Here is a 19027-nt window from a genome sequence, read left to right on the forward strand (position 1 = left end):
ACTATCTACGGCTCCGTGACACGTGGAAGCGGCGCTGAGTCCTGTCCATGATGTGCAGACGAGGGTCGCCCGGGCCCCGAGCCGGGCGGTGCGGGGCAGCGGGGGGCGCGGGGGGCGCACTGCCCGCGGCCGCTCCTGCCGCTGACAGGTATTGTCTGCCGGAGGGCGCTACACTACACGTAATCACAGATTCGGAGAATAAGGTCCACCAAGGACCATAATAGTTGCTTATTTAGGGCGTCAACGTATACTAGTAAATATCAAAATAGTTTAGCAGAATTACAGTTTGAGTAATGTAATACATAAGAAAGAAATTACTGAAAGTAACTAGGAAATAACAAAAACCACGATAAAATAAAACTCGCCGCGCCGACAGTCGGTTGATATGCCGAAAATTTATTTCTTTTCGTGTCAGCGTCAATTTGTGTCGCCAAAATATCCTTGAAATTCTGAAGCTTTTCAGCCAGTCACGATCAAAATCACATTTTTCACGAACATCGAAGTGATTAATAGAGGCGACGCCGGCGGCGGCGGCGGTGCTGGAGGAGATATTAAAATGTAGCTGGTTATCGCGCCTGTCTGCGGCTCCATACACCGCGGTGTGTAGTAGGTCTATGCACCGTGGCGACGCGACGCTGCTCAATATTCTCTACAATCACCTGTCACACTGCGCCACCTACAGTTCTTGAAACGCTCGGGTTTTGAAAGTCCCCGTTTATACTATGCCAAATATATTAGTTGCGACAAGCTAGACGTGACTGTGGGTGCTGTCGCCACAGAGCGACGCAGACTCGACTCTCACATGGATCCGCTTTACACACAAAGCTCCTTAAAGACGATGCACAGTGTAGTGGCATTAGTGTCTCGTGTGTACATGCTCCGTGCGCTGACATGTTAATCCTCGCGTCGCCGCGTCACGGGGCAGACGGGGCGCCCGCGCGAGTGACGTCATCACGTCGCACCTGTCGCGGCTCATGTCAGCTTCACAATGTACGCCATTGTAAGCAATAACATAATATTGAAGAGAAATGTACACTTGGAATAACATAAGTTATTTGATCCATCTGGAGCATTTTTACCGGTGCACGGTGTTTCCATGTTAAAAAGTATAGAAAAAACACATATGCACACATATTTTAGGCGTATTATACATATAGTTACATAATACATCACGACCCATCACGTCCCCACTGCTGGGGCACGGGTCTCCTTCCAGTGAAGGAAGGGTTTTAGGCCTAGTCCACCACACTGGCCTAGTGCGGGTTGGTGAACCCCAACACAAGCAAGCTTGTGCTGAGAGAGTTGTCGGGTAAGTGGGCAACCCGACTATCAGATGTTTTCAAGCTGCCCGAAGGCCTCTGACGGAAGCGTCCAGAAAAGAACCACTTGAAATCGGTCACCCATCCAATGGCTGACCGTGGCAGTTGTTGCTTAACCTTAGTGATCAGTATACTTACGAAACAAAAAATATTGATATAGTGCAACTATGTGGAACCACTCGAGTTCTCAACAAAATGAGTCAGTTTTTAAAAAATTTAAAGTTGGTGTTAACGTTCTTTAAAGTTTACGAATCCATTACTTAATCGCAACTGTAGCATTTGCGAATGCCGCTGCACAACTAGGAGCGCGGTTTAATTGGTTTATTTAAAACAGAGGCTGCAGCTTGACGCGGCCGATTTAACAAACGCTTTTTTGCTCTAAACTATCGAGCAGGCTGATTGGATCGACACTATACACCGGCGTGCACGCTGTGTGTGTGTGTGAGTGAGAGAGGCAATTCCACGGGTCATTAAGCAGCTGGAGGCGATACTTTATTCACCTCGGAGCCGGAGACTGACGCCTGTGCCCCGCGTGAACCCTGCACCCCGCGTGTACCCCGCTTGCCCTGCTGTACCCCGGGCCGAGCGCGGGACAATACTGGATGACAGCGGGCAATGAAGCGTGTGATATCACATACCACGTGGTATATAACTAACGTGACCATACGTCCCGCTTTGGGCGGGACAGTCCCGCTTTCAAGCTGTCCGTCCCGCTGTCCCCCGCGAGGGCAAAAATGTCCCGCTTTCTTAAACAGACCAAACGATAATTTAAATTACCTACATTTTGTAACTTCATCCCATAATTCCTTTCTTTCTTTTAATCACTTGAGACAACTATTTATCTTCTTATAACTTACTCAAATAGACTATAGGGAGAGTAATATGAGTCCGAGTTCCACCGAGACTCCGCGATTAACTTCGTTCAGTGACGATCATTGACTCCCTCTTGCTCTATCGTGTATATAAATTTATTTCGCTCTTCTAACAAAGAAGAAATGCATGGGAGTACATGTTTTCCAAAAAGTAATCTGTATTAACTTTTATGAATGTGAAAATAAGATAACATGCACTATTGATAAGAACTTGAAATTAAACTACTCAAATTATTTAAAAAATCAAAGTATTTTTAAGAATTTTGTAGCGTCTGGTATGAGAACACCCAAAAATTCCGTAAATGTACCTAATTATCAAAATATTGCAATAACATTTTTTTAAATATAGATTTATAAAAATCGAATACTTAGATAAATATAATATTCACCAAGGTTTGTTATTACGATTGATAAATACACGAACGTTAAAAAATACGAGTACTTTAGTATACGAAAAATAAAATACAGATTTATTATAATCACCAAAATATCAAATCCGGACCGAAAATATGATAATTCGTGATTTTGTCAAAAATAAAATGAACGTTTCAAAAACTTTAGAACCAAAACATAAATTTATATAGGTGCGACGACGATCAAAGCGAGGAGTCAGGAGCGTGTTAGGTGCACATAGATATCGAAAAACAAAGCGGAGCGGAGTAAAAATATTGTTAAATAGAACTATAGTTAACAATTATAGTTAACAATATTTCTATTGTTAAATAGAAATATTGTTAACTAGACTATATTTAGTTTTTCCTGTTTATTTATTTTTTTTTTTTGCACCTTTCTACTTGTTTTCTTGTACCTCCTGTAGGTTGGCTGGTAGAAAATGCTTTTAGCATTAAGTCCACCTTTTGTACACTTATGTTATATTTGTGCAATAAAGTATTAAATAAATAAATAAAACTATTTGTAGTATTTGTTGTTAACTTACACAATAGAGCAAAACAATTGCTCGGCTTTTTACGGTGTTTAACCTAAAAAAACCTTAGGACCTAAACCTAAAGATAGGTGCGACGACGAGCAAAGCGAGGAGGAGCGTTTAGGTCCACAAAGATGTCGAAAAACAAAGCCGGGCAAACCAAAAAAATATTAAATTGTTAACTAAGTTACATTCGGGGATTTGTGTTTTCTGAATATTAAAACTTCGGGATTTGTTATTTGAACAATTCGATATAGTAAAAAATTGTTAAAACATCGAAATTATAACATTCGAAAAATTTACTTTGGTCATTTTAATAAATCTGTTGTTTGAAATTTCGTTTATCAACTTTTCGTAATTTTTGTTATTCGGAAACATAAATTTACTAAAACTATGAAATTATTAATTAAAAAAATCGTTATTTTCATATTCGTAAAAAAGTGATTCGGATTTATGTAGTGTACCCGTCTGGTATATTTATAAAAGCATAGTAAGTACTTAGGTATCCTAAACATACCAACTTTACAAAATGCTTAGATAAATATAAAAAAATAAATTTCGCAGGTGTCCCGCTTTGATAAAAAAAATAAATGGTCACGTTATATATAACGTGCCATACTTCAAATGTTACGATAGAACTACTGAAGAGCAATATAATTTTATAAAAAATATTTTATATTTTTTTATGATAACTTAATTTTAAATTGATGATTATGATAGCGACTATAGAAATGTGATATAATTTTTCAAAATTATTGTAGCTCGTTCAGAATGACCCCTCCTCTGATATCATGAATACGTTGAGTGATGATAGCATTGAGCCCGGCCAGGGTCCTCGCAGCTTGCAGCTCTGCCACACGGCTGGACGCTGCAAATCTGAGCTACCACCGTGAACCAAGTGACACCGCGTCACGCGGGAGACTCCAGGCTGATGCGATGCTCGCACTCGCTCGGGTACTCGTTATAAGCCGTGAGGTGCATGATCGACGGCGTGGCGTGCGCGATCGACCGATAGCTGTGGCGAGTGCGCGGTAATTGCCTGCAACGTGGACGAATCAACTTTATGTCGGTATGCCATTTTAAAACTATTAACTTTATCAGTTTTTAGATCCACTTATATTTTATGCAAACTGTCCATTACAAACATCGATATCAATTTTCAACACAAAATAGGTAGTTTATGTAAAAATCCATGACTTTTACAAAAAAAAATAGTATGCAAAAATATGTACACTTATTTCTGTTCTCTGCTGTACAAATGCTTCTTAATGCAAGTGTTTCGTATCCTCAATAATACAGTATGTTTGATGCACGGCTGTCGCAGCGGCGGATGTGTATAATTATTCACTATTATATGCTAATATGCTCAAACGCTCTTTATAATTACTGAGTGGACGTCGCGCGAGCACAGTCGGCGACGCGTGCAGCCGGCGCGACGCACGCCGACAGCGCACTTATTCCCTAAAGCCTTAGATGTAAACTATAACCACTTCAGTAGACGCAGCCGGCGCCGACTGTACGTGGTGGCCGGTAGAGTAATGCCTGTTATTATGTTTCAATTTACATAAAAACTTAGTTTCTAATTGGATTATTTATCCTGCAGCTGTAACTGACCTGCCGCACGGTTAGCATGCACATCGGTCATACTCGGTGTTGACAGCATTTTACAATAAAATTCATATTTGAACATTTTGAACTGAGCGTAGTAGAACGGAACAGGCGCGAATACGCGATCGTCGTGACTTCAGTAGAACAAATCACACATACATACATTATACTCGTGTATGAGTGTGTGTTGTGTGTGTGGGGATGAGACGAGGCAGAAGGACGGAGCTGCCCGGCATGTTGAATGGCTGGTTCCAGCAGTAAGTACCCAAATATAAATTGGCTCAGAGCCACGACCGGCATGCGGGGCAAAGCTGTAAAATAAATGGTACCTAGCTGTGTTGTATTTTTGTAAAATTCAATTTTTAGTAAGATCGATATAAAAGATCAAGTAGGCCGAGAATAGAGAGCTGTGATGTGACCTATTTACTGCTGTGAAGTTCAGTAGAGACTGACGGGCTGTTGATGATGATGACACTTCATGATAACAACATGCGGCCTGGTGCCGCCAGGGACGGCGCCGCGCGGTGACCGAGCCCTACTGACGTTGACACTGCATGCGCAGGCGCCTCGCTGTACCGTAATGTCTTTTAAATGAGTATAATCAAAACTTAAACATGTAGGTAATAATGCTGTGATAAAGCCGTACTGTGTTTTAGTTATAACTTTGAAAGTGTTTTTACGTACAATAAAGTTATACTAGTACTAAACCAAACTAGCGGACTGCGCCCCGCGCGCCACCCTCTCCGCCGGCGCTCGCTCGGCCACATTTATGATCAAATGAGATTCTGTTCGCTGATGCTGAGATTTTGCGGTCAATTTTAAAATAGGTCAAAGATGTGTTACAGCTAATGTTAGGTGTGAGGTGTGAAGATAAATTTAGGTTAATCTAGTGGGGCGGTATACTAAATACTAAAAAAATACACTATTCAGAATTGAATTAAATATTCCAATGTGGAGACAGACGATATTAGTAGCCAATTCTGCCTTGTTTGTATCGTTTTAGGTGTATATGTATATGTATATGTATATAATAATGTGTGTATGTAGGTATATGTAGGTTCCTAATAAGTATGCGATTGTGCCATGCGGTGATGTATTAAGTATGTTTAATGCTATCACTATCAGGCATGCAATATTGTTCAAAACACATACCTAAATAAATTATATTTCAAAATAGGTAGCTAAAACTGTATAGATAAAATGGCTGAATTTGCTTGTAAGAATAATTTAAGCCCCGGGTGATATTAATTTTTGTCCCTCCGGCATCCTCCCCGCTCCTATCAATATTTACGATCACAATCAGAGGTGATTTCGGCGTCAAGATCCTTTAAAATTTTACTGCTGCGAGAGTTTCCTCAGATCTCGTAAAATCGATTGGGTATATAAAATCATCGGATAGCTTTCGATAATATTTCATAATTTTTTGTCGGGCTGAAGTTATTGTACAATAAGGACAATGTAGTAGCAGTGCCCAACATTAATTTATTTGAAGACAATCTTTGGCTATTTATTGTGCAGTTGCTTAAAATACAGTGGGTGGCTCGAAGCAAATTTTAATTAAGTATAATTTAAAGGACACCAGTATGGCCCGGTTCAGTTTCCATCTCTTCAGATGAGTAGAGAAAATACTAGAGGAAGATATTATGATACAAAGTTATATCCTAGTAAGAGTAGTGGGGCCCGTAAGTGTTTTCCACCCTTCCCTTTTTCATACATTTTCCAAACCGTATCAGCCACTGCACACTTTAAGTCAACATGTATTTATTGTTCTGGGAGCAACATGTTGCATCTATCCAGGTGTATGTTTTATTCATTTACTTCCACAGTAATAATAAATCTGTTGATATACATATCTGAATATGAGACTATTTATGTCACACAACTAATTACGTCATATTAGAATTAAACTAATATTAAACTTATAAAAATAAAAACACAAATAAAACTTACGTAATCAATAGCTCCACGTGCTATTCAAAGTCATGTTTTTCGAAGTGAGTGGAGCTGATGTTGTGAGTAGATTCTGTGTAACGAGTCATGATGAGGAGCGGCGAGGGCGGCCATTAGCGGCGCCATTGAGCCGTGTGTGCTGATGCAATGTTGATAGCGGCCGCGAGTGTCGGCGCAGCGCCCCTGACTCCGGGGCATAGGGCCCATGTTGGCGCTGCCCGCAAGATCCACTTCACAGTGTCCCAGTGCCGGCTCTCATTCACCGCAGTAGGAACCCGCCACATAGCTGCAGGTGTGGCGTGGAATGTAAAGCCGTGTTTTTACTCAGTATTATAAACTAGGTATATTCTGAGGGCGCAAATGTTTGCAGCTACGTTATGTTCATAAATTAACTATTGGAATATTGCGTAGGCGGTGGGGAGCCAGTCCAACTTGCAATTAAATATTTCCATTCGATAACTTCATAGACGGCCATGTTCTTCTTATACCTCCACGGGCCGACCAACCGATTCCTAATTTTGCCACAAAGGAATTCCATTAAATTTCCCTTCCCCTCCCCCCTGACCGCCCCGCACCCCCCGCGCCCACCTGCAGCCGCTGCAATAACTTTACAACTTCCTGCAACTCCGACCAAACTATTCCGTATCTTTTTTGTTTCAAAACTACTACGTTAAATACGCTCATATATCTATTTGAATAAGCTATGTTCGAAATAAATATCGCGCTAAGTTTTATATTTTAGAAGCGATAACCATTTAATTTTTCATTACTAAGTACTCTTCAATTTATACGTCGTATTGCAGAAAAGTCTATATCACCACCACCACCACCCAGCGGTGAAGGCGGTTTACTCAACATAGTAATGGAACGTATAATTCATGTATAATAACCAAAATTTGCACGGAAGGGATGAAAAAGGAATATTTCTTCTTCTTCTGCCCTCGGGCTCGCTCTCCTGCGACATCACCATCCCGATCGGACGTGTCTATTTCACAACTAATTATATTCCTGTCGTAATTAGTGTTCCTAATAAAGAGGACTGGACTTAGTAACGATATAGATTTAGAGTTACATCCAAAAACCCCACAAATTTAACAGATCTTTATTATGCACCATGAAATAACATATTATTATTATATCTATATAATAATGCGCTTGATGTTTTAGTGTAGAGTTGGTTACCGTACGAATCTTTAGACGAGGCTAAACTGTGCTATATTTAGTGAATGCTCTTGGTGAGGTTGAATGATCGACTGAACATCCCCCCCCCTCTCACTTCCCCCTCAGACGGTGTCAGTTGTCTCCGGAGTACCAGGAGCCCAGGAGCCGCGAGGGTGTGGGCTCGTGGGACTCATGATTGCTTCCGACGCTCCGCCGACACAAATTACGCATCTTTTGAATCACAAAATATTGTAATTTTCTTATGAAACATTCATTCATTCGTTTCTCTGTTTCAGATGAATCTCAAATATGCTGGAATATAGAATTTATGAGGAACACGGCTACGGATTTGTATAATACGTACATACTTATACGTTCTGTACATACTCTGTATGCATATATCGCGAGATAAGCATATTTTCTCTCTTTCGAGTGGACCATGACATGTACCTATATTGTACATATATATAGGTCTGTATCAAGTGTGTCCTAATATATGATTGTAAAATACAGCAAACTAATATTGATAACGATTCTGAAGGCAGAAATTCAAATTTTAGGGTTGTCAAAACCTTGATTTCTTTATATAAAATTCGAATCTATGGCTGCATTTTTTTTAGTTTGACAGCGTTAAAATTAGAATTACTGTCATGTCGATTCTGAAGGACATCATTGTATAAACATTTATATATACATTATATCGATGTTAAACTATTAGGCACTCGTATAAATACACACGTACAACAAGTTCTCCAGCACTCCATTACAGTCAAAGTCCACTAATATTGCGATGGTGAAAATCAAGATTACGAACGTATTATTCGGTTTTCTCTGTGTACCGCAGTTAGATAAGATAAAAGGGAAGTAAATAATGGATTATAGTAATCAGTTATGATAGTCGCTATGTTTCACCGATTTCACGTAGCGCATTAGATAGATAAAATACTATTGTAGCTCCAAAATGTATCGCGTGATTAAATAGATAAAATAGAAATAGTTAATCTGAGTGTGTATCTTCTCTCGCCTCATTGACTTGATGGATCCAGATTCACTGCGGCGAAGCGGGTGAGATACACACCAGATACAGGCAAGTATAAAAGGACATCACTGTTAGTCATTTATCATAAGCAACCAACTTCTCCGCTAAGTCAGCGATTCACTGAACAGTTCGCACAGTAAAATTGTAAAGTTAAACATGCATAGTCTATCTCTGTTGGTCCTGGTGGTGGCGTGGAGCGGCGCGCAGGCGGCGGGCGGTGGCGGCGGCGTGGTGGACTACCAGTACGTGCTGCGCGCCACCACCGACCCCGACGTGCTCATCATCGACGTGCGCAGCCCCGCCGAGGTCAGCGACCTGGGCAGCATCCCCAGCAGCATCAACATACCATGTAAGCGCCTCCTTTACCTTCAATTGTTTTGCGGCGTCTCAGTTGCATGTTAACTTATCTGATAATGTAAATGACTATTTAGAACTTTTACATTATTGTATCTGTTTGTTTCAGTGAACGACGTGCACATGGCGCTGGGCGCGATGCCGGCGGCGCGGTTCCTGGCGCAGTACGGGCGGCCCAAGCCGGCGCGCGACGCTGAGATCATCGTGTACTGCACCGTGGGCATCCGCGCTGCGCGCGCGCAGCAGGCCGCCGCCAGCCTCGGATACACCAAGTAAGGCTTTATACATGAAGATAAAAGATCTGATGAGTCGCTAACAATTTAAAATAGTATAGTCGAGTCATTTGTGTAAGTACAGACATCTATGCTATACAGGGTGTTAACTAGAATGCGTTTGAGCGGGAAATGGGGGTTAGTATTAGTCTAACCAAGCACGTTTCTAAGAAAAAAAACATCAGAATCTCGAATATTTATGTTTAAAGTCTAAAGTAAAGTGGAAAGTTTTACCTTAATCAAAAACATGGTCACCCTACACAAACACATAACCAATGAGACATTCGATTGCAAAAGAACACACACTGTAAATTTGTTATCAACTTCACTTTTCATAATTTATTTGATGTAACTATGATTGTAATTAATTACATAGTAGGTAATAACAATTATTAAATAAAATTGAAATTATTCATGGTGATTAATGACATACTAATCAACAATTAAACAGCTGATTGTCATAAAGTTTGATAGATCGTACAGAATATAATTTATGACTTTCTAGGAGCTCAGAACAATAATTAAACCTTTTTACTCAGAATAAGGTAAGCGTTTAGTATTCACCCTTGATACTTACCACATTTTATTTTTCTTTTATTACCTAAAGATGCGTACAGACCGGCCCAACGAACGTCCACCGATGGACATTTATCATACATAATACAGGGGCAGATTGAGCAACGAAGGTCAACAAAACCCGTTCGTTGGCGTTCGTTTGGCCGGTCTGTATGCAGCTAAAGTTAAAAGACCACAATGCATAACAGGATGATAACAGGGTCTACTTCAATGACGAATTGGTTTATTTACACTCGCTCATCTCGATATGTGTTGTGATTGAGACTGAGACGTCTTTGATGACGAATAGTACGGAAATCCTCATAATAAGTATGGCCTCACTTTAAATACCAGTAGAATAATAACAATCTCGCGTATCATAACCATCGAGTATTTATGATAGTCATTACCTTCTCTGTGGATCTAGTCTGTCAGTCAGTCATTGTTGTTTACTTGTTTACAATATTTTTTTACAATTATTACCTAAAAGGGAAAAGGTACCTACAATTCTATCTTTTGATTACCAAGCCTTGTTCCTCATTTCGTTTTATGTTGTGCTGTGCTGTGAATACGTGTGACCTATGTTATGAAGCATAAAATGAAAATGTTCTGTATTTATAAAAGATAATTATGTATCAATAAAGTTATACTTTTGGAGTAAAATGAAATGTCTACAATGGATTGGGTACTTTGAGTACCCAAAATCTCGGTAGGTACCTTGACGATGTGGCTCCACGAGTGTGGTGCAGATGCACGCATACTTTTTTATTGACCTTGGCTTTGAATTGTTTGGCCTTGATCTTGGCTTTCAAGTTCATGATCATTCTGTCAAACGTACCTAAACCTGAATAGGGTGACTATGAAATTTTAAAATGTACTAAACTATGTTGGTCAGCTTAAAGCAAATAAAATACGTTTTTTAATGTCTTATCGTGTTCAGTATCATCAGCTGTATCTACCATTTCCCGCTCCAACGCAATTAAGTTAACACCCTGTATACAGGGTGTCCCAAAAGTCAACGTCATCCCTTAAAGGGCTGATAGGTCAGCTCATGAGAGGCCAGAATATCACAATATGACCTTAGTAAAAACTCGATCATTTTCGAGATATTGACACTTTTATAAATTTGCTGAAAATCGACACCTTGGATCAGTTTTTTTGCGTGCCGCCGGTACAAAAATCCATATTGTTAGAATTTGTTTGGTGTTGCATCACCCTGTATAGCCCTGCTATGGATCGCAGTCAAAAAAAATATCGAGTAATGCTGTATGTTTAAAAAAAACACGGTTTTCAAAGTCATAAAAGGTAATCGTATTTTTTTATAAACAACTTTGACTCTACATACTGTAAAAAAAATATACCACGCAAACCTGGCACCTTATTTGAAAAGATTGCTCATTTAATGCAGTTTCCAAAATGGTATAAAACGTTGCTATTGTTTCAATTAACAAAAAAGTTATTGCTATTTTAGTACAAAACGACCTCGATGTAAAATTGTTTGAAGGAAATTTATCTGACTGAATTTATTAAGGGTAAGTCATCTTGGAATGACTAAAAGTAAAATAGGTGGTGTGGCCGGGAGTGGGAAAAGAGACAACGTTGTCACAGTTACTAAAAAAACGCATTTTGAGTATCTTTCTTGAAAAAAGTGGACTATAGCAACTCCACATTCCCCTTAAATGTAGCGCATGGTAACGTACATTCCTGAGTAGTGCTAATGTGTACACATGTACATTGTACACCCACAGTATCCAAAAAAGGGACAGATCAGTTTGTCATTAACATTACCTCTAATTACTTGTTATTTATTTTAAAGTTATTGTTAAACAAAACCAAACTCTCAAAATAATGATTATGACCATTAATGAGTATTATTTTTTGCTGATTATGTACTTAATATAATAATGTGGTGTTATAATTTTGACAAATAAAAATAAAAGTAAATAAATGTTTCTTTTTTTTAAATAAGGTGTAAAAAACGCAAAATATGTTTTATAAGAGTTTGGTAAGTTTTTTCTTAGCTATTTTTGCTTCATGTATGTTGCCACGGCTGACCCCACCACCTATTTTACTTTTAGTCATTCCAACATGACTTACCCTTAATAAATTCAGTCAGATAAATTTCCTTCAAACAATTTTACATCGAGGTCGTTTTGTACTAAAATAGCAATAACTTTTTTTTTAATTGAAACAATAGCAACGTTTTATACCATTTTGGAAACTGCATTAAATGAGCAATCTTTTCAAATAAGGTGCCAGGTTTGCGTGGTATATTTTTTTTACAGTATGTAGAGTCAAAGTTGTTTATAAAAAAATACGATTACCTTTTATGACTTTGGAAACCGAGTTTTTTTTAAACATACAGCATAACTCGATATTTTTTTGACTGCGATCCATAGCAGGGCTATACAGGGTGATGCAACACCAAACAAATTCTAACAATATGGATTTTTGTACAGACGGCACGCAAAAAACTGATCCAAGGTGTCGATTTTCAGCAAATTTATAAAAGTGTCAATATCTCGAAAATGATCGAGTTTTTACTAAGGTCATATTGTGATATTCTGGCCTCTCATGAGCTGACCTATCAGCCCTTTAAGGGATGACGTTGACTTTTGGGACACCCTGTATATATATATATATATATATACCTTACTAAATACCGAACAGCGAAAGAACATACTTTATTTACTTTCTTGTAATGCATAAAACATTATCTATATTTACTTCATTTGAATTTTAAGATTTCACTTACTAATTTTAAATATAATATAAATTTCAGTGTGAAGAACTACCGCGGCAGCTACACGGACTGGGTCAAGCAGCAGCAGCAGCAGTGAGCAGCGTGCTGCGAGCAGCGGTCGGGCAGCAGCGTGCAGCAACCTGGCGTCCACTAGTTTACCGCACTGTGCCATAACATCCGTTTCAATACTACCTTAATATTAAATAATAGTTTTGCAATTCATACCTTGGATATGACAATAAATTCTACTATAAATACTAATTTGCATTTTTTTATATCATTTATAGATATTTAAACTCATGATACTAGGATAGGTAGGTACTAACTGTGAATCTTACAACGGGGACTAAACTGGTACCTAATCCCTGGGAGGGTCACCTCGCTCCGTGTCCGGCCGATATACGAGTAGGTGTTCTACGAATTTTAAAATGACGCAGAACAAAAAAGTACAGTATGGCGAGCTAAGTGAGCCAGTTACAGTTTACTATTGCGACATCCTGTATAAAGGAGTGAAAACATCCGGAATGAGACGTTGGTTCGTTTCAGTGATTGTGGAGCGGAGAGTAATTAGTGAGTGGCGGCGGCGGCGGTGGCGGCAGCGGGGTGGGGCGGGGCGGCAGCGGGGTGGGGCGGGGCGGCAGCGGGCGGGGGCGGTGCATCCGCGCTGCAGGTGCCGTGGTCGTGTTTACTTACTTTACCAACATACTTTAGTAGTTAGTGCTCGTCTTTTATATAGATAGCAAAGCAATTGTCTTCATGTAAATCTTCTAGTGATATTTTTTTACGTTATTTACAGATATTTTCGTGTTGGGTCGTGTCGCCCTCACATCAATACGTCGACATGTGGCATCTCACGTCATTACCAGACTGAATATTCATCGTACAGACTCACTTATTGTTTCTTTTTCTACCTCAATAATATCTGCAAAGTGCAATCTCTTCGCTACAATGATTCCTAAGTACAAGTAAAGTTGTGGGCGGGTTAGTTATTTCGCAAGGGAAGCGCAATCATCTCTGATATAACTCCAACAAACCCACCAACCCGACGCTAACGTCGGGGACTAATCCCCAGAGGTTAGTTTATTGTCTATTCAAGTTGTTCAGAAAAAATACATGAAAAAACGATGTTTTCCGAAGGTATTTGAAGAGATCGCGATAGTCTCCTCCGGCGGGAAGCGGAACTAAATCCTCTCAGTCGCGGGCTGCTATATCTCACGTAATCCCGAGCGGAGCGCCGCCGCCGCCGCCGCCGCCGCCATCGATGGAGTGGCGCATAAATAGCGGGTGCTGGCAGGTGAGGCTCCGAGACACTGCCCTCCGCAGCCGCGTCAAGCCGCCCGCGGTGCCGGCGCGGGGTCGACGTGCGGAATGCTCAAGCTACCCATACATTTAATCTAATGATATGTGCAGCATTCACCAGTTATTTTTACGGTTAGATTTTCGAGGGGTAATTTAAATTATGTAAGTTATTCTCTAGTAGGCCACTTGAACACTGAGTAGTTAGCCCTTGTTATTTAGTCAATTCGTTAACTCATACAAATATTTTGTAGCTTTATTTAGATAATTGCGCTGGCCTGCTACGCCGCCGTAGCTACGGCCCTGCTACGCCGCCGTAGCGCCGGCCCTGCTACGCCGCCGTAGCGCCGGCCCTGCTATTACTACTGAAACTTGTTTAATACTGCGCAATAATTTCTCGTAAAAATACAACAAAACTTAAGCACAGTGTAACAAGCACAAGTTGAATGAAATATTAAGCTCAATTAAAGTTGTTGTTAACATTGTGGTTTTGCCTGTTTGTCGTGGAGTAGAGGCGTCCGAGAGAAGTGCGGAGTGTTCCCTACTGCAGGGTAGCGGGGGGTAACGGGGGGTAGAGTGGGCATGGACAAACTTTTTTAATAATCACTTGTCTCCGCAATAAATCATCTGTTCGCGCTGAATTACGTTATTTTCTAAAATAAAGTGTAAATAGAACATAGAATAATTTATTTTAAACAACGTCAACTCAAATAGTAAAAAAACTAAACCCCTTGTGTTCCTCAACCCCACTTCTCGTTCGTTGCTTTTTGCACAGCACACATTTATCAGTGTACGATTGCACGGCGATAAATTCTGTACGGTTGTTATGTTGGCATATTCGAGTGTTTTGTAGTCGTTTTAGATAAACTGTGAAGTCTGTGTAAATTGTGTGGGTTGCGTTTTTCAGGTAGAATGTTTATTTGTGGGACCAGCGAACTTCTAGTTATCCATACCAATACAATACACCTACCAAGGAATAGCCGGAATACTATCATTTTACTACTAAATTTTCAAAATAAAAACTTTGCTTTTAGGCGAGCATAAGTGAGCTTATTCCAAATTGATGTTTGGAAGTTTAATACTAATTAGAAAATAATTCTACATTTGTGTGTACCACTACTACAATTTTGTGAACCACTTTTACAAGGATATCAAAACCATGAGTATTAATTAATTAATTTATTTATTTATTTCAATAATTGTTTTAATATCCAGCACTTTGCCAGGCGCAAACTAGTTACTAGTTATTATTCGGTGGTATTAGTAACCGATAGCTGCACACACACATAGACACACCAATATACACACACACACACAAACACACACACACACACATACACCACGGACGTGTGAGGAATGTATCGCCGGCAGCTGGAACCAATCACATATATTTCGCGCTTCGACGAGTTTACAGCAATTGTGTGTCTGCAGGCGAGTGCACGCCCGCGCCGGCCCACGCCGGCCCGCGCTGCTCCGCGCTGCCCCGCGCCGGCCACGCGAGATACATACACACGTACATGAGACCTGAGCATAAGATCTATTTTACAAACACGAAACCAACACTACCCTACCAATAACACTCGCAGCCAGCGCTGGCCCCCGGTAAACAGTTTTTAAACCAAACCAACGCCGCTTGTGATAATAGAACACCCGTCTAATTTTCTAGGCATAACTGGCCCCACCATTACCTATTTATTTCTTACGAACTCTGCCACTTTTCACCATTATTTTAAGTACTAATTTAATAATACTACGTAATAGAAACTCTACTTTTATTTCTGTACTGTGAGGTAATGGATCAGCCGCGCGGCCGGAAGCGAGCCGCCGCCGCAAATAGCCCGCCCCGCCAGGCCACTCTCGACCTTACGCCCCTGCTGATAGAGCACAATTAACCGCACTTCAATCGCAGGCGTGACAGGGTTTCAATTTGTTATGAACCGCCCCGATGTTGCAGGACGAGCTGCCGCGGGAACACTTCTTCAAATAACTATTTTAATTCAATAATTTACTACATGAGACCGCCTTTTGTACCCTATTTAAGTTCTGATGTTAAATTTAAAATTATTTCTTGGTGTACAAATAAAGAGTACTATCTATCTACATAATCTGATCAGTAACACGATCACATCCACGTGTCTTGTACGAATTGAATTAAAATGCAAAGATAAGTGGCAGATTTATATTGTGTAGGTGGATGTTATACGACGCGACACGACGTGCGAGATGTAAATACGCTCATTATATGTATAGAGTCGCCGCAGCGATCCGTACGTGTGTTGATCTCCCTCGCCACCAGGCGAGTGTGTGAGCACCCTGCCGGCTCCCTGGCGAGTGTGTGAGCACCCTGCCGGCTCCCTGGCGAGTGTGTAAGCACCCTGGCCCACGACACTCCGTTGGTCCACTTGAGCCCATCACAATCGGTGTGTCGCTTTCTATTCCTAGTTTATTCAAACCTGATGGCGCGTGAACTGTTGTGATAAAAATCGTGTCAACGCCTAGCTCCATTTTATTCAATAAATATTTTATTGACAAATAAAAACGTTTTATCTGTATCTGTATGAAATCATTTTTCACGGTCGTATTTATGAGGCGTGCTCCGTCGCAGCTCAGTGAGTCGGCATTATGAACTCATGAATAGCCGATGAGCCGCGTGTCGGTAAATTGAACATTTTTCTCCGGTGAGATAAAACTGAATTAAGCAGTTGTTTTCATTCGATTATAACTGACCATTACCGGTGTGATTTACAGCGCGAGCCGGCACAGTCAGTGCACCTCGTGCGTGCGACAGTCGCCGCTGCGCGCAGGACACAGGGTCGAGGTTGGCGCGGCGGCGGCGGCCGCAAATCACGATCCGGCTTAAAAGTGAATGTCCGCCGCCGCCGCTCATCGTGTATTCCGTTTATTGATACACAAAATACTGTAATTACCTGCTAAGTCAGATTTTCCAGTGGTTTCGTTTATTTAGATTACCATTAGGAAGCCGTATGCTATATTTTTGTTTCTGTTACATTGCTGCCCAATGTACGTACTTTTGTTCTTTCGTTTCATGGGCATGGGATTGTGGGTTCGGCTTTCTTCACTTTTAAACATAACTCTGTCATCATAATCATATATCATAAGGTAGGAAAACTTGTATGTGCATTTCATTTTGTTGCTACGCCGTAGCTCGTAGCAGCCACTTGCTACGCCGTAGCGCGTAGCAGCCACTTGCTACCGTATTTTTTCACTTTTCTTCACTCACTGCAGTAAGTAATAGCGTAAATTTAGGTCTTAAATATACCATATTTTATGCTAATATATTATTATAATATAGTTCTATTCTATTTAACGTATGGTTATTATATTTAACAATACTATTTTGCAGTTTTACCTTGCATACAGAAACACAGTGGCTCATGAAGAGCCCCTCAATCACCATCTTTCGTTTTATACTTTCAGAATAACGGATCCCCTGTTACCCCTGTAGAGCTGTTTGTCTTAGAGTTTCATTTAATCCAAGGGCAGGCAATACATAATGAACTTAGGGATAATTTCAAGGTGTCTTTGTTTCTAACCAACGCCGGCTCACCGTAAACAAGCGCATATTGATGTATTGTTGCGAGAAGCGCGCGCGACGGCAGCCATTAATAAAGATGACGGGTGCGGGGGGGTGCGGCGTGCGGGGCGCGGGGCGAGGGGGGGCGTGTGCGGACTCAGCAATAGAAGCTCGAGACAAATAATCACATTTACAACACTCTTTATTTTTAACTATAAAAGAAAATTTTAAAAATAACAACCTATAAAAAAGTGCCAAACGGCAGCCTTATTGCTGAAAGCAAACTCAACCAGAGAAATCTATAGTACGTTTAGCTAGTGCACACAGTGCTTTCGGCTAGCGGTTCTGTGTGCGACCGACGACGGCCTATAAAATTTCATAAAATCTGTTCTGTAGTTTTTGCGTGAAAGAGTAACGGTCTTATTCATAAAAAGTTACGGGAGACCTATAGGCCTGCTATAAGCAAATGTCAAAAAAACTTTATTCATAAACGATCAATAGCGCTAAAGAACTCTCCAACTGATTCGTAAAACCTTGATATGCTAAAGTTGGCTGGACCCAGTGGCGGATTAAGAGCATCGGAGGCCCTAAGCACAAAGCCTGTGTAGGCCCCTAATTTATAACAATTTGTTCCTTGTCAAAGAGTGACAAAACAGTTCAATAGCTAAAACGTCCTATAACTTTTCTATAAAAAGGGATGGAAAACATTAAAAGGAGAATGGCCATTTCTCTATGGCGCCATGACCCAGAGAGGCCATTGATGAAACATACACTAACGTGTAGTCCGTAACTACAGTATATCCTGGTATTAATATTATTATTATGAGGCATGGGAGAACGAAAATATAGGTGCTGAAAGATCAAGTCTTTCTACTGTACTAGATGTTACCCTCGAGCTAAAAATTGATTTTAAAAGTGTTCCCGTGGGAATTCCTGGATAAAAAGTATTCTATGTTACTTCGGGATAACGGGAACTTGAATAGAATGAAATAATTTTTGAAATTGGTCTCTTTATAAAAATAGGTTTCTAAGTGTGAAATGTGCAAAAATAATTATTATATTATTTGCATAAATAAAGTCATGTAATACATTTTGTGATGCACTATGTATTGGGGATCGCATGATTTACATTATAAAACTTATTTGTGCGTGTACTATTCATCAAAATCTTATTTAACGAAAAAAAAAAAATTAATTAATTTACTTTTGAACCCTAATATCTCAAGAACCCCATGGTTTAGATTTTTTTAAATATTTTTCCCTGATAATATACATTTTTATCAATAACTTAAAATAGGTTTGGTTAGTGGCTGCTAACTTACGCTAAGCGGGTCAGGTTTCGCCATTCTTCTTTGCTTGCCTTAAAGGCCTACGACAAGCGCAAGTATCACCACAGTT

The 19027-nt window shown here is 40.2% G+C and overlaps 1 protein-coding gene across 1 annotated transcript; it reads left to right on the top strand.

Annotated features, from left to right (window-relative positions):
* The first annotated feature begins 8735 nt into the window (after positions 1-8735).
* On the top strand, positions 8736-13059 carry LOC105386233 (rhodanese domain-containing protein CG4456). The gene is made up of 3 exons (XM_011556749.3): positions 8736-9223; positions 9338-9500; positions 12838-13059. The coding sequence occupies exons 1-3, from the start codon at positions 9031-9033 to the stop codon at positions 12893-12895; spliced, it is 414 nt and encodes a 137-aa protein (XP_011555051.3). The 5' UTR covers positions 8736-9030; the 3' UTR covers positions 12896-13059.
* Positions 13060-19027: the final 5968 nt, after the last annotated feature.

The sequence above is a fragment of the Plutella xylostella genome, chromosome 17 (genome assembly GCF_932276165.1).
Source record: "Plutella xylostella chromosome 17, ilPluXylo3.1, whole genome shotgun sequence".
In the NCBI taxonomy this organism is placed as follows: Eukaryota; Metazoa; Arthropoda; class Insecta; order Lepidoptera; family Plutellidae; genus Plutella; species Plutella xylostella.

Bases quoted from the DNA above. Each gene is read 5' to 3' on its own strand.
- LOC105386233 (XM_011556749.3), top strand. From the start codon at position 9,031: ATGCATAGTCTATCTCTGTTGGTCCTGGTGGTGGCGTGGAGCGGCGCG. The intron at 9,224-9,337 runs GTAAGCGCCTCC...TGTTTGTTTCAG, and splicing joins CAGCAGCATCAACATACCAT to TGAACGACGTGCACATGGCG. The intron at 9,501-12,837 runs GTAAGGCTTTAT...TATAAATTTCAG, and splicing joins GCCAGCCTCGGATACACCAA to TGTGAAGAACTACCGCGGCA.